General features: G+C 38.3%; 1 protein-coding gene across 1 annotated transcript in view; it reads left to right on the top strand.

Annotated features, from left to right (window-relative positions):
- Polq (DNA polymerase theta) overlaps window positions 1-3,730 on the top strand; it is a 170,505-nt gene extending 166,775 nt beyond the window's left edge. Inside the window, exons 26-28 of the mRNA XM_004642235.2 lie at window positions 299-452; window positions 2,988-3,103; window positions 3,538-3,730. Of these exons, the coding sequence (XP_004642292.1) occupies window positions 299-452; window positions 2,988-3,103; window positions 3,538-3,651 (384 nt within the window). The 3' untranslated portion in view covers window positions 3,652-3,730. The remainder of the gene's footprint in view (window positions 1-298; window positions 453-2,987; window positions 3,104-3,537) is intronic.
- Window positions 3,731-16,289: the final 12,559 nt, after the last annotated feature.

A 16,289-nucleotide genomic window follows, 5' to 3' on the forward strand; every position in this document is an offset into this window, starting at 1 on the left:
TTTCTTTCTTTCTTTCTTTCTTTCTTTCTTTCTTTTTTTTCACAGAACTGGGGATTGAACTCAGGCCCTTGCACTTGCCAGGGAAGCACTTATTCCACTGAGCCATCTCCCCAGCCCCTTGCCAGGTTTTCTTAGTGTGGAAGAAAATTGCTAAAGTATGACACTATGATTGTGGAGTATTTGTTATAGTTGTGCTTGTTTATGGTACATTAAAACCACCCCTAAAATTTCAGTGCCATCTAACAAATCTGACACTATGTTAGTGTAACTGATAGAGCACCTGTATTGTCTTTCCTAGGCTGAACGTCAGGCCATCAACACAACGGTGCAAGGATCTGCAGCTGATATAGTCAAAATAGCCACAGTTAACATTCAGAAGCAACTGGAGACCTTCCACTCAGCCTTCAAATCCCACGGTCACAGGGAGACTGTGCTCCAAAGAGAAAGAACAGGTTTGTTTATCAGTGAGGCTGCTGTTCTAACATGGGGAAATGATTGCTTACAAAAAGGAAAGTAGTGTATATTTTATTTCTCAGAAGTTCTAAAATGTTTTCATTAACATAATTTTAGAAGTTATTAACCTCAAAAAGAATTACTGTTTAAGTGAATTGTGTCTACTGTATTTACCATATTATAAGTTAAATAGGGAATTTAAAAAGTTAACCTTTAAAAACATTAATAAACACACATTTTAACATAAGGAATATGCTTTTTATGAAACTGTATCTTTATAGAAAAAAGAAAATTAGTGATGAGTGACCTTATTTTTACATTTCTTCAAGTCCTAGCATAGAAAAAAAGCTAGTCTCTATTCTGTGTCCATGTGTTGCAGTCTCACATGTCCTGTGACCCCTGGAAAGTCCTTTGTGAAATCTAGGGTGATCATGTCCCTGTTTGGGGAGACTAATATGTTTCATGCTATATGGGAAGCTTCAGTCCTAACCCAGAATGTTTACTCTGTTCTGCACTTTTGAGAAAATGACACTGAAAAAGATAGATAATTTGTGTTACTCTGTAATTTTGACTTTGCAGTTCTAGGGTCTTCTCTGGCTTTAGAACAGTATAATACGTTGATTTCCCTATGTATTGATGACCTTCTATATTCTCTGAAATCTGAGAATGTACTGAGTTGATCTCATATGTTCTTTTGCCAATCTTGCTATCTTTTCTTGTTATTTTCAAAATATTTTCTCTAAGTTTTCTTTTTTTGTCCTAACAAGTACATAGAACTTTCACCCTCTTTTGTCACATGTTAGCACTTCTGCTTTAAATACATTTCACAGTTCCTGGGATTCTCAAATCATGACTGCAGCTATGTTTTAAATTTTCCTCATGGAAAGTTAAGGAAGCTTGAGGCATAGAGGAAAGGAATAAGATGCTGGAGATGGCCAGAAAAGATACAGATCAACAATTGGGCTGGGGAGATGGCTCAGTAGAATAAGTGCTTGCCTGGCAAGCGCAAAGGCCTGAGTTCAATCCCCGGTCCGCAAAAAACCCCCAAAAAAAAACAACAACAACAAAAAAATTGAGACTGGGATTTGCTACTTAATAGACATATGTATAGATTACAGAAAATAATGTAGCCAGTTATATAAATACAATTATGGGAGAGTTAACTAAAAATTATCAACCATGTTTAAATTTAAAATCTTAACAGGGAAGAAAGGTACCAAACTTGACTGTAATATTCACATCTCACAGCAGAGTGATACATCAAATTGAGGGTGTAGACCAGTGATACTGAACCTTTTCGAGCCTTCAGTGATAACAAAAGGCCCACTGAGGAATGTGTACATTACTCATGTAGACAATAACGATTTTAACTGTGAGTGGCAGGCAGTGTGGCTGTGTCATTTGGATTGACTTCATGATGTCTTTCTGAGTTAAAGGTAACCTCAAGTCAGAGGGTTCAAAAGGAAGTGAGCTCAATGAGGCAGAGCATACAGAGAACAAGCAAGAGGATCATGGCCTTCTGAGGCAGAGCTAGAGGATAGGGAGGGGGAAATTGGGAGCACAGAGTGATGGTACTCAGAGGGAGAAAAGCTAGAGCATCCAGACAGGCAGTGGTGTGCAGATACGTGAGGCCTAAGGGTACAGATTAAATCTTAGCTCAAACAGCTGAACAGCCTTGCTGTAGGGTAGGCAAACTTGGGCTGCAGACAGTGACAATGCGCAGACTCTGTGAAGCAAGAGCAGATATTGAAGGAGGTTGTCCTTGGGCTGTGTATGATGTACAAGTCAGAAATCAGGATGGTAGGAAGGAAGGACTGCTACAAAGTATGGGAAGGGCAGGTGCTCTACAGATGTTTCCTTTGGATCCTTTCTCATGATAGGCAGTCATAGTCTGTCCCATTGGGCCCAGCTAGCTAGGAAATGGTACGGAAGTTGTTCACTATTTTTCACTATTTGTCATGGGTACTTAATGAGAATCCATGGAAAAGTGTGGATCATGACCACAGGAAAATGTGTACACACAGACACTTCAATTCACAGATGCACTGAGGTCTACACGTGGACACTAGGATTAGAATTACTTGGCTAGAGAATATGATCCCATGGGAGAAGCATGAGCTCTACCACAGCAAGGCTTCTATGAGATACAAGTGTGCCCCTGACAAATCACTGTCTGAAAACACTGGCAGGAATCAGGCCCTAGGCCACACTGTGATTCACACTCTGGTAGGGGAATCCATGGAAATAAAATGTTGGTTGTTTATGAGAAATAAGACTAAGAGTTTGGAACAGAGCTCTTCATACCTTGTTAACTGATCTTTTTATTAGACTAATTTCTGGAGGGAAATTGTTGAGACCTCATTAGGCAGCAGGTTAGGCAGCAGTCAGCTGCAAGCCAGTTCCAACACAGTTCTAAGCTTTACATGTTTAATGTCCTAATTAAAATTTCCTGAAGTTTGTCATTTCTCTAAAAACACAAAAACAATTCTCCTGTGTCACAATGACATACTGCTTACTTTTGTTTTATTGTCTAGGAGTATTACCAAAGAGAAATCTGCAAGGGCTGTTCTGCCCAATCAGAGGAGGCTTCTTCATCCTTCAACTCCATGATGAACTTCTATATGAAGTAGCAGAAGAGGATGTTGTGCAGGTATTTTCACAGTACCCATTCTGTTGAAAGCTAAAACACCCACACATCCATTCTGTTAACAGCTAAAACATTTTGGGTCAGGCTGCAGTCCATGCAGGAGGATTCTGGAACCCTACCTTTGCCCCAGAGTGTCTGTGTAAATGTGGAATCCTTCCTGCTAGAGGAGCTAAGAATGCTTGGCTTTATATTTTAAGTATAGAAGTTCTTGGAGCAGGGATATTTTTGTCCTGTGGAAACTAGGTAAGAAGGTGGTGCCCTGTACTGATGGTTTCCAAGCTTGGAACATTCTAGCTAAAACTCTCAGAAGCTCCTGCTTATTAGGGATTGGGCTTTAAGCACCATCAGAAGAAGAACTGCAGTCTGGTTTATTACCTCCTCAAGCAACCTTTGTTTTTTTAGGGGGTAACTTCAGGGTTTTGTTTTGTTTCTTTTAGGTAGCTCAGATTGTCAAGAATGAAATGGAAAGTGCCATGAAACTTTCTGTGAAGCTGACAGTGAAAGTGAAAATAGGCGCCAGCTGGGGAGAGCTGAAGGACTTTGATGTCTAATCTGCAGCCAACTGGTCTCCTGAGAAGCTTGGTGCAGATATAGCCAGCAGGAAAGGACAGAAACTGCCCTTTCTCCTGCTTCTTGAAGAAAAACTCTTAAATCCTAATAGATGATGTAAGATAGAAATCTATAGTGAGAGTTTCTGAATGTACGTCAGGGTCTGTTCGCTGTAGTGTCAAAAAAATTTTTAGGCAAAGAGCTGGAGGTGAAGTATCAAGTTTAATGCTTATATTCTCCACACAGAGTACCAGTGAATTTGTATCAATTAATTTCATAATTTATTGTGCCTCTAAACAGGTTCAGAACGTATGCTTGAAATATGCACTTAGCACTTCGGATCCTTATCTTTCTGGGTTGAACATGAAAGTGGAGCTGCCACCTCATGTCTTTTCAATCTTGTCCCAAATTCAGGCACTCAGGATAGAGAACCACCAGGAGCCATAGGCTGAGAAGGGTTTGGTTTCACTATTACCTCCAAGGTTAGGCATGGCATGTGGTCTTTTTCCTTCTGTGTTAAGACTTCTGAAGGAATGCTGGCTACCATAAGGTAGTGTGACTTAACGTGGAGGGGACTGCATTCCATGGAATGTTTCTTAGTCCTTTGTTTTCCTCAGGTCATACAATGAAAATATTTGGAATATTTATATATTTAAAATGATCTCTACCTCTTTAAGAGGCGTCTTATTACAGAAGATTGGATATTTATTGCAGATGCACACAATACTGCCAGGCAGAAAAGCACCCCTTTGTCGTCCTCCTCAGAGCCTTTGTTTGTGTTTGTGACTAGAAGTAATATCAGTGCTGAAAAGCTGGAACATTGTAATCCCAGTCAGAGGTGTAGAACTGACCTTTATGCTGTTGAAATAAAATTAATTCATGAGAAACTTTATGTCAGTGGTTCAATTTGTTAAAAATGTGTATTTGATATTTTCAAAAAGTTGTATTTTATATCAGGAAGGTGGTGTTTACTTTTGTTATAACTTGTTCAAAATGTCTGAGCACATAGGAAGTGTTCATTTTATTTTCGTCCACTGTCAGAGGAACTCTTATGTTTATTAACACAAATGAAAAATCTTGTCTCATAAAGTGCAGAACATACCTGGCACTGAGGATGAGTGAACGAGAACTCAGAAATGGCCAGTGGAGTGGGCAGACAATGGCAGAGGTATGAGGGGAACACTAGCAGTATTTAGAAATTTTTCCCACAGCCACTTGTATTTTTTTTTTATTTTTCTGTATTTTGGGGAAGGGCCTACAGGGTGTTCAGGTTCTCACTACTAGATCAGACTCAGTGATTGTCCTGTTTACAGTCTCCCAAGTGCTGGGATTAGCATGCCACCACACCCAGTCTCAATTGCAGTCTCAGCATACTCCGGGGAGAGCCTGCACAGCAGGCTCAGGGATTGAACCCCTGGCCCCTGGGCCTGCTCGCAGGCGCTTTCATCTGCTGAGCTATTTGGCTGGCCCTCAAAATGATGTTTTTAGTTGTTATTCTAAAACTCACCTATTAAACTATAAAGGAAACAAAGATATCAAGTATTAAAATATTATAAAGATGTTTTTATAAAGCATAGAAATAAAAAAAAAGAAAAGAAAGAAAAAAAGGGAAACAACCCGCTCAGGCCCCCCTCTTGTCCCTCTCTTGGACTGGGGCTTTCTTTCTCTTAATAAATATATTCTGCTCAAAAAAACAAAACAAACAAAAAAAACCAGGGCCGGGGAGATGGCTCAGTGGAATAAGCGCTTCCCTGACAATCGCGAGGGTCTGAGTTCAATCCCTGGTTCTGCCAAAAAAAAAAAAAAACACACAACAAAAAACAAAAACCAAACAACAACAACAAAAAAAGAAACAAAATAGACAAATGGATTACTAGAACAGACTAAAAAATTTAAAACACAGACTTTGAATATAATTTCAAATTTGTGCTGAAAAGATAGGTTGTTCACAAATAAAGGAATAACAATAGATTATATATTTGTAAAGTACCAAGTTAGAGCTTATCTCAAATGTTCCCTTCGAAAAATGCCAAATGGGTTAAAAACTGGAGACAAGACCAAAAATGTACTGTTTCCCAAGAAGTACTTCTTATTTTGCTCCCCTATGGCTGTTCTTACCCTTGCAGCTGGGCATAGCTACGTTAGACGCAGCTTCTCCAGGGGACATTTGCTTTGGTTGTAGCAAGCTTGACTCGTGGATTGATCTCTGACGACTGCACCCTGCAGTCTCCCCATGATGCCGCCCCTCTGCAGCCACACTCATTCAGTTCCACAAAGACCCCTTCCCTACCTAAGATGAAGCAGAATGTTTTTAGATGTTATTCTAAAAATGCATGCTGCATGTGGTCTGCTTTATCTTCTACATAAGCACCTTCCCTCGTACCATTAGCTAATCAGTCTGTGTACCATTCTTGGTCTAGCTTGAGTCCTAATAAAGTCTCTCTCAAGTGACTTGTTTTTCCTATTAGTGATTTCTGTCTTAAGAGCAGGCTAAGCTGGTAACACTGAAGACTGCTGGTGCAAAAAAAAACTCCAGCAGCTGAGGCTGGTAACAGTTCTAGTAACCAGCAGTGGAGAGCAGCAGCACTGCTGGGAGCTGCTATCTCTAGAGGCCAGCAGGATTCTTGAGCCCTCCTGGTAGTGCTGCTTTGGGGTGCCAGAAGAATGGCAGAGACCAGTAAGAGCTGATAGCTCTGGCATTCAAAGTTCAAAGGTGTTAGTACTAAGATAGCTTCATTGTGCCCATTTGTGATCTGTATGCAAACTGAGCAAAAGAACCTTCAGCTGGGTGCTTTCCGTATTAAAATACAGACACACACACACACACACACACACACACACACAATGAAAATACATTATCAGGGTGTTCAGGGTCTCACTACTAGATCAGACTCATAGTGATCCACCTGTTTACAGCCTCCCAAGAGCAGGTATTACAGGTGCACACCACCATACCCAGTCTCCATTGCTGTCTCAGTGCACCCCAGGGGTGGGGCCGGCATGGCAGGCCCAGGGATTGAACCCCTGGCCCCTGCGCCTACTTGCAGGGGCTTTAATCTGCTGAGCTGTTTGGCTGGCCAAAAAGTTGAGGACTTTTTTTTTGGCTGGCTCATGCTGCCTTAAGTGTGGGTCTGGTAAGGCATGTGGAACTGGGGATCAAACCACAGTATCTTATGCCTGACTTTGTTTGCATAAGCAGGTGCTTAAACAACTGAGCTAACCGGCAGGCCCCCTGATATTATTAATAGTTAAATAATGAAGGAGTTTGGACAAGTCTAGGGGGCCCAAACATGGTGGAGAATTCAAAAGGAACCTGTGTCCTCATAATGCTAAGTCAGCAAGTGAGGATCAGGTTGTTAGGGCTATTCTGAGGACCCCAGGAGTCACAATAGCCAGCCGTGGTTATAGAGAGAACCACAGGGGACCCAGACAAATGTCAAGAACCATACCCCCTTCTCTGTGCCATGAGATCACATATTTCTCTAAACCCAGAAGCCAATCTTGCAAGGAGGAAGAGGGTGAGAATACACAACCCTTAGGAAGATCTAGAATCAAGGAAAAATTAGGTATAAGAAAGGAATTTAAAACAGGAAGGAAACAAGGTGGTTGAGTAAGGCCTCTGTCACTCTGCTACACTCTCCTACACAGAAGCAACACACTGGTGTTGAGTGATCACGGGAGAACACTGGAAATCAACAAAAGAAAAATGGAAACCTTGTAAGAACCAGAGGTTGGCTGGGGATACAGCTCAGTAGCACAGTGCCTGCCTGGCAAGCACAAGGTACTGAGCTTGATTCTTAGCATCAAAAAGAATCCCAGAGACCTGGGATAACAGCATAGTAAGGGAAATAATGTCACAGAGCCAGGTAAGGGAAGTCTTTCATCTGCAGGGGTAAAGGTGAAAGACTCTGTCAGTGCTGATAATCCCAACTGCTGGAAAGTGTCCTATCCTTCATAGGTTTGCAGCTATAAATGACCTTAAAACTGTACTGTAGTTTTTCTTTGGAAAGGCATTTCACATCATTTACCAGCAGCCCTCTGGACTGTGTTAGCCAGGAACTATTTTGAGCAGAGACCCACTGTTTGAATCTGGGGGACTCTGTTGTAAGTTAGAAACTCTTCCATATTCCCATGTGTGACCTCACAGACATTACACTGCACTGGCTCATAGACAGCTGCTTTGAGAACTAAATGGCTCAGTACAGTGATTGACTCAAAACTGCCAGATAACCTGCACCATGGGGGATGGGTGTTGCCACACGGAGGGGATGGGATTAAGAGCTGGTGGATCAGGGAGCCTCTACTACAAGAGCAAGGGTATGGCCAGACTCATGTGCATTCATATGGGTGTCAGAACTGAAGGCAGCCACCCACAATTCCCCCTAACTCTACATCACTACCTGGGCATCTATCATTAAATAGGGCAGGGAAAGAACTCAAGTTTTAGTGTTGCCCTGCTCATAGGATTGTGCTGGGGTGATCTTGAACAATGCTGAGGGACTGGTTATCATCACACCTTTGGGGCACACAAGCTTAGACCATGGCCCACTAGTGGCTGTGGTTATGTTCTTAACTCACTGCTGTGGCCACTTCAGGCAAGAGGAGTATTGTCTGCTCCAGCTATGTATGACCCACACCTGCTCCATCTTTTATAGGCAGTACAGCTGAAAAATGAGGGGAGAAAAGGCATGGCCACTGCCCGATTCATAAGTGCACATGGCTAGTGGGACTGACATCCTACTCTGGTGGTCATATCAACAGTAGCAGCATGGAGGAATAAGACAAGTACTGCTGTACCACAGCTAAGTAGTTTCTACTATGCCATCATTGCTCACAAATCTGGAGGGGAGACCACAGAGGGAATACTATTATTCTTACCCCCACCTCTTCATGAAACACCTCAGTCCACACTACTTTTCCATTGGAGGATAAGTGGTTCAGGCCCCTCACCACTACTGGAATAGCCAATGCCAGAGACAGTATCAACAGTACCCAAGGAACCACCCATCACCCAATAAGAGTTATCACACTTCTTGTAGGAGTAGGCACATAATGTGTATCCCATATGCTCTGCTGTCTAAACCAACTCTGCCCAAACTCATAGAGTGCCCTCATTCTTGTGTGAAGTAGGTGTTTCTAACTCTGATACAGTATACTCTGTGTCCAGATCTACTAATCATAGCCAAGGAAGCTGTAGGGAGAGTGTACCAGGGTGCAGCTGGAAATAAACTCAATGTTGCATAACAACATGTTACCTTACTACCTTGAGGAAAAAGCCACTTACTAAGAAGGCCATTCTATAAAAGTGGTAGACATACTGGATCTAACAAATATACAAATATCAATAAAGGAATGCAAGAAATATGAAAAAACAAGGCAATATGACACCCTGAAAAATATCATCTTTAGGAATAGATTCCAAAGAAAATGTGTAACACTCCTGATAAAGAATTCAAAATACCTAACGATTTTTGGAAAAGCTCAATGAAATTTAAGACAATAATGATAAGCAGTTAAATAAAATTAGGAAGATAATTCAAATTATAAATAGAAATTCATTAGGGAAGCAGAGGTTTTGAAAAAGAGCCAAACATAAGTCTTGGAAATGTAGAGCTTTCTATGTCAATCCATCAAGAAACAAAGTTGAAAACCTCAACAACAGACTGTATGAAGCAGAAAAAAAAAAAATACTGGGACTTTAAGCTAGGTCTTTTGAAATACCACATTCTGACAGAAAGAAGGAAAAAAAATAAAAAGAGTATTCAAGATCTGTGGGATACCATGAAATACTGGTATATCGAAACTACAGAGATAAAGTTTAAGGGCCTAATCTCAGGAAAGGCAGGGACTCCATATATAGGAGGCTCACAGAATCTCACACACACTGTTGTGAAAGGATTTTTCACTATGACAATTGTGGTCAAACTGTCAAAAGCACAAGATAAAGAAATAATTTTAAAATTTGCAAGAGAAAAGCAGAATCATACTTAAGGACAGCTCTATTAAACTAACAGCAGATTTTCCAGGAGACAACTTACAAGTCCCCAGGGAGGGAATAAAATGTAGTATTTCAACTTCTGAAACAGAACTGTCAACCAAGATTATTATACCCAGTAAGGTTATCCTTCAGAAATGAAGGCTAAATGAAACTTCTAAGATGAGAAAATTAGGAAATTCAAGACTACTAGATGAGCCTCACAAAAGATGCTTCAGGAAATCCTATCCACCAAAATGAAAGAGAAATAATTATCATGACAATAGTATCAGTGATAATCATGGGGAATTTTCACACCTCACTGTCACTAATGTATAAATCATCCATTGCTAAACTATCATCAGAATTAAACTATACTATAGATCAAATGGAAGAGAAAGGTATTTACAGAATACTCTAACCAACAGCTTTAGTGTTCTTTTCATGAGTACATGAACCTTTTTCTTTTTTCTTTTTTTTTTTTTGCAGTATGCCAGGGGATTGAACTCAGGACCCTGTGCTTGCCAGGCAAGCACTTATTCTACTGAGCTATCTCCCCAGCCTCATGAACCTTTTTCTGAAATGAACTATATATTAGGCGAAAAAATAATCTTAATGGAGTCCAGGAGTGGTGGCATGCACATGTAATCCCAGCGCCAGGGAGGCTGAAAACAGAAGGATCACTATGAGTTTGATTGCATAATACCTACACAAAAATTTAAAAAAATTAAATGCAAAAGAATTGAATCATGTTCTTTATTTTTTCTGGTCACAATAGAATGAAACTGGATATCAACAGCAAGAGAAAAAAAATACAAACAATGACATAGAGACTCCATGACACACTTTTTAGTAAACACTGAATCATTAAGGATATCATAAAGAAATTTTAAAAATTCTCAAAACAAATGAAAATAGACAACGTACTAAAGTCTCAGGATGCAGCAAAATCAGTACTAGAGAGGTTATTAATATCAATGAATGTATACATTAAAATATAGAGCTGGACATGGTATGACCCTGGAGTCCCAACTAATTGTGAGCTTAGGCAGGGGAATCACTTGAGCCTGGGAGTTCAAGCCCAGCCTGGGCAACATAGTGAGACCTTGTTTCATAAAAAAGACAAAGAAAAGGAAAAAACTTTGAAATAACCTAAAGATCCCTCAAAAGGATTTAGAAAAGCAAGAACAAGCCAACCCCAAATTTAAGAGAAAGAGATAAAAAAAAATCAATGAATAGAGTTGATTCTTTGAAAAGATAAAATGAAAATCATTAGCTAGAGTAATCAAAAAGGGAAGATAAACATAAAAAAATCGAGATGAAAATGGAGGAATTACAACTGATACCATATAAATTCAAAGGATAAGTGGGGAATACTTTGAAAAGTATATAATAATAAATTGGGAAATCTAGAGTAAATTTCCAGACACCCTATCAAAACTAAACCAAACGGATAAAAAACCCTGAATAGACCAATGATAAAAGATTGGATCAATAATAAAACTTTCTAATAAAGAAAATTCCAGGACTAGATGTCTTCACTGCTAAATTTTACCAAATATTTAAAGAAGAACTAATACTAGTACTTACTAAACTATTCAATAAAAGTGGAAGGTGAGAATCCTTTCAAACTGATTCTATGAGAGCAGCATTATCTTCTTACCAAAATGTGTCAAGGGTACAACAGAAAAAGAAAAGTAGAGACCAACATGCCTGATAAACATAAATGCAAAACTCTTCAACAAAACACTAATTTACTTCAGCAACACATTAAAAAGATCACACACCGTGATCAAAGTAGTTTCATCCCAGAGATGCCAGGATGGATTGGTATACACAAATGTGAAACACTGTATAAATTGCATGCTGGATAAAAATCATCCAATCATCTCAATAGATGCAGAAAAAAAGCATTTGAAAAATTTGACATCCCATCAATGATACAGGCTCTGTACTGACTGTATAGAAAGATCAGACCTCAGGCTGGGGAGATAGCTTAGAGGGATAAGCACCTTCCTGGCTAGCACAAGATCCCAAGTTCAATCCCTAGTACAAAAAAGAAAAAAGCAAATTGAGAAAGATCTGACCTCAACATAATAAAGGCTACCCATGACAAAACCACAGTCAACAATATGGCATAGGGAAGAATTGAAAGCATTTTATGTAAAATCAGGAATGAGACAAAGGGATCGACTCACCACTCTTATCCAATTTGTACCAGATATTTTAGCTACAGCAATTACACAAAAGAAAAGACATGCAAATAGAAGTGGAAGAAGTACAATTATGACCATTTGCACATATTATTTTATACACTGAAAAATCTAAAGGTCACAGAAAGACCAGTAAAGTAGGAGTATATGAAAGCAACATACAAAAAATAAGTACATTTTCTGTATACTAATAATGAGTGTGCTAAGAAATCAGGAAAGCAATTCCATTCATGATGAGAACAAAGAAAGACAAAACCAACAAGACAAAAAGAAAAACAAGATAAATATATAAACAAAAATGCTAGGAATAAAGGAGGTGAAAAACTCAATGAAAATGACAAAATATTGGTGATAAAGACTAAAGGTATGAAATGATAGAGGGACCTCCCATGTTCATGGATTGGATGAACTCATACTGTTAAACATTCCATATTCCCCAAAGCAGTCCAAAGGTTCAATGAAACCTTTATCAAAGTATCAATGACATTTTTCACAGAATCAAAAAAAAACCCCTAAAATCCATATGAAACCACAAAATACTGTAAATAGCCACAGAAATCTTAAGTAAAAAGAACAAAGCCAGAGGTATCACAATATCTGATCTTAAGACATAGTAGAGCCAAAGTAACAAAAAACAACAAAACAACAGCAAAAAAAAAGCTAAGCACTGGCATCAAAACAGACAAAAAGGTCAGTGAAGCAGAGTAGAAAACTTAGAAACAAAACCATTCATTTATAGTCAACTGGTTCTTTTTTTAAATTTTTAGAATTTTGGAAAAGTATTTCTGAAATGAATACAAGATTAATAATAGATTGCACATTGTAAAAATTATTTACAAACTAAAATAAATATAACAAAGAAATTGTCTAAAATAAACATGAAGAAGAGTTTACAAATCAGTCATATAATAGTTCACTCTGTGCCCAAATAAAGAAACTTATATTCATATAATCAGAATTCACAAAGTAGCAGGGGGTAGGCAATAAATATTTAAAGACAAGGGCTGGGAGATAGCTCAGTAGAATAAGCGCTTGCCTGTCAAGTGCAAGGCCTTGAGTTCAATCCCCAGTTCTACAAAAAAAAAAAAAAAAAAAAAAAAAAAAAAAAAACCACCCCAAAATTTAAATATTTAAAATTTCTGAATTTAGTTATAATTATAGCACTACAATTTCCAAGAAAAATGAAACTTTTGCACAAGAATTATGAATAAACTCATACCAAGAGAAAAAAAAATGAAATTGTCCAAAACTAATTGTAAAGAAAAAAATCATTAAAGCAGATACATAGAAAAAAAACTTAGCTATGGAAGAACAAAATTAAATAGCAGCTTATTCCACATTATAAAAGAAAAGAAGAGCAAGTGGATAAGAAACCAGACTTATTTATTCAAAGGACTGAAAAAAAAAAAAAAGATCTGTCCTCATTGAATTTTATACTTAGCAAACACACTTTTGAAAGCTAAAAGTAAAATATTTTCCAGTTATACAAACTTGTAATATTCTAATAACTCCAGACATAGCATATAGAAAATAATGAAGACCATAATCCAGAAGGCAAGGCAAGGAGTTGTATGGTGCTGGATAAAGAATAAAGAGCTCTCAAAATGGTAGTTATGCAGAACTATGTAAAATATAATTATATTAGACAAACCCATTTAAAAGGTCATTGAAAATTTCCACCAAACATTATCAATCTTATGTCAGGTTATGTGTTGTGTGTGTATATGTGTGTGTAAAAGGCAAACAACTTATATAAAGCTCAATGGAAAATGGAAATACAATATAAATTAAAAACTTTTTCAAGTGTTTAATACTAGGAGAAAATATCATACCATGTCTCATAAGTAGATTGTATGTCAAAGAAGCAGTATAAATCATAAAACAAAAATTAAAATTAAACAATATTCAGAAAATTAAATATTAACTAATTCAAAATTAAATTAAATATTTCAAGATAATACTCAAAATTAAAATTAAACTGTGAGTTCGACTAAGAGGCCAGAGTGTAGTGTATCATATATATGAATCTGTGCTCAATTCGGAGTACTCACACAGTATTTGATTAGGTTAATATTTACAAAAATATCAACTAAGAAAAAGTTATCATGATAGTAAAGAATTACTAAGAATAAAATATAACTAAAACACTGAAATCACAAATATATAACCAGCACTTCTAACAGTTTGGGGACAGATTATCACACAAAGTTTCTTATATAGTGGATGTGGACAGTGTCCATGACACTTGCTGGTGACCAGCTGTCATTTGTGTAACTGAGCTACTGCTATTTCCTTGATATTCACCCTGTAGACCCAGACAGAATCATGCCCCATTGGGTACAGAAGTTCATTTGTAGAGTATGCTGATGGAAATATTTTGCTGCTTTATACAAAAGAATAATTGAAAAACTGCTGTTGTATACCTCTTTTTTCCCTGGTTTGTTTGCCCTATTTGTGGGTTCTTTTCATTCTCATTCATGGAGTTGTGGTCATTTTGATCCCTCTCTAGAATATCTTTCAGTAGTCTGCATAGGGCTGGCTTTGTCATTATGAAATTCTTTAGTTGTTTTTTTGTCATGGAAGTATTTCATTTCTCCATTAATCTTGAAAGAGAGTTTTGTGGGATATATCAGTCTGGGTTGGAATTTGTTTTCTTGCAAGACTTTAAGTACTTTGTTCCATGTTCTTCTTGACTTGATGGTTTGTGAAGAGAAATCTGCTGTTATTCTGATGGGTTTTCCTTTAAATGTGATCTGTTTTTCTCTTTATATCATGTGCATTGACTCCTTCTTTCTCATTGATATTTATTAGTCTTACACTGTTCATCTTTGCATCATCTTGCAGATGTTGAATTATTTTTTCCTGCATCCTAGTTGTTTTTAAGAGATCTTTTCTTACCTTTTTCACTAGGTAAAATGTTGTCTTCAAGGTCTGAAAGTCTATTTTCACTTGCATTCAAATGGTTTTACCAGTTTGTGATTGAGATTTTAATTTCCTGTATATCACTTTGAATCTGCTTCATGCATTCTATTTCTTTCCTATATTGCTCATTCAAGGATTCCATTTTTATATTCTCTATTTTTTTTATCAGTGTCTTTAGAAGTACTTAGTTCTTCTTTCATTATAGTTCTTTCATTTACTTCAGAAATTATTTCTTATCTGATTTCCTCTCTACCTTTTTGCAGTTGTTTCTTTACTTCAGACACTATGATTTCAGAGATTTCAGGTGTGTAATTTCCAATTTCTTCTATGCTATTTTCTCCTGCATTTGTTCTGGGTGGCCTTGGGGCCTGAGAATTTTGTTCCTTCTCTTTGTCATTTTGTATAGCACTGTCTTCTGATCTTTGGTGTAGAGCTTTGGTACAGTTATTACCTTAGCACCAGGTCCAGATCTACCAAGTTCAAACTCATCTGGGTAAGAGTGGCTTGGATCTGGCTGCTGTGTTCCACTTCTTCCTGCTGCAACCCTTGGAAGTGAATCCACTGTGCCACTCTGGCAAGATGCTCTGCTCCTGGATCAGCTGGGTGGGTCTTTCCTCTATCCTCTCTGCAGGGAGTCTGCTGCAGTGTTCCACACTGGGCCACAGGGCCTGGGTGCTGGCTGGAGTGAGGATCTGGGAGGCCCTGGACAGTCCCACTCACTGGCCAGGCCTGTGCGCTGGCTTGAATAAGGGTCTGGCAGGCCCCAGGCGGTCCCATTCACACACTGTGGGCCTCAACTGATTTTTGATAAAGGCACAAAGAAAATGTATTAGAGAGGATGGCCTCTTCAAAATGGTGCTGGGAAAAAGAAATGTCCCAATGCAGAAGACTGAAACATGGCCCCTACTTTTTACCCTGCAGTAAAGTGTCATTAAAGATCAAAAGGTATAACATAAGATATGAAACACTCAAACCAATTGATGAAAACATAGAGTGAACACCCCAGTAGCACAGGAAACAAAACCAAAAAATTAATGAGGGAACGGTATCAAACCAAAATGCTTCTACATAGAAAAGAAAATAATCCATAAAAAGATAATTTTGCCAGCTACTCATTTGACCGAGGGTTAATATGCATAATATATGAAGAACTAAAAAATGTAATAAGCAAATTAACTTCTTTTAACAATGGGCAAATGATCCAAATAGATTTTAAAAAAAAAGCTGGGTATGGTGGCACATGCCCACCATCTCAGCACTCAGTAGGCCAAGGCAGAAAGATCACCATGAATTCAAGGCCAGCCTGGGCTACAAGGCCTGGCTTCAATGCATAGTGAGATTTTGTTGAAAGTGAGAAAGCAAGAAACCAAGCATGCAAGCGAGAGACAGAAGAGGAAGAGGAAGAGGAAAAAGAGGAGGAGGAAGAGGAAGAGAAAAAAGAAGAGGAGGAAGAGGAAAAAGAGGAGGAGGAGGAGGAGGAAGAGGGAGAAGAGAGGGAGGAGGAGAGAGAAGAGGCAGAGGCAGAAGAGGA

This window comes from Octodon degus, unplaced genomic scaffold (genome assembly GCF_000260255.1).
Source record: "Octodon degus isolate 3935 unplaced genomic scaffold, OctDeg1.0 scaffold00147, whole genome shotgun sequence".
Lineage (NCBI taxonomy): Eukaryota > Metazoa > Chordata > Mammalia > Rodentia > Octodontidae > Octodon > Octodon degus.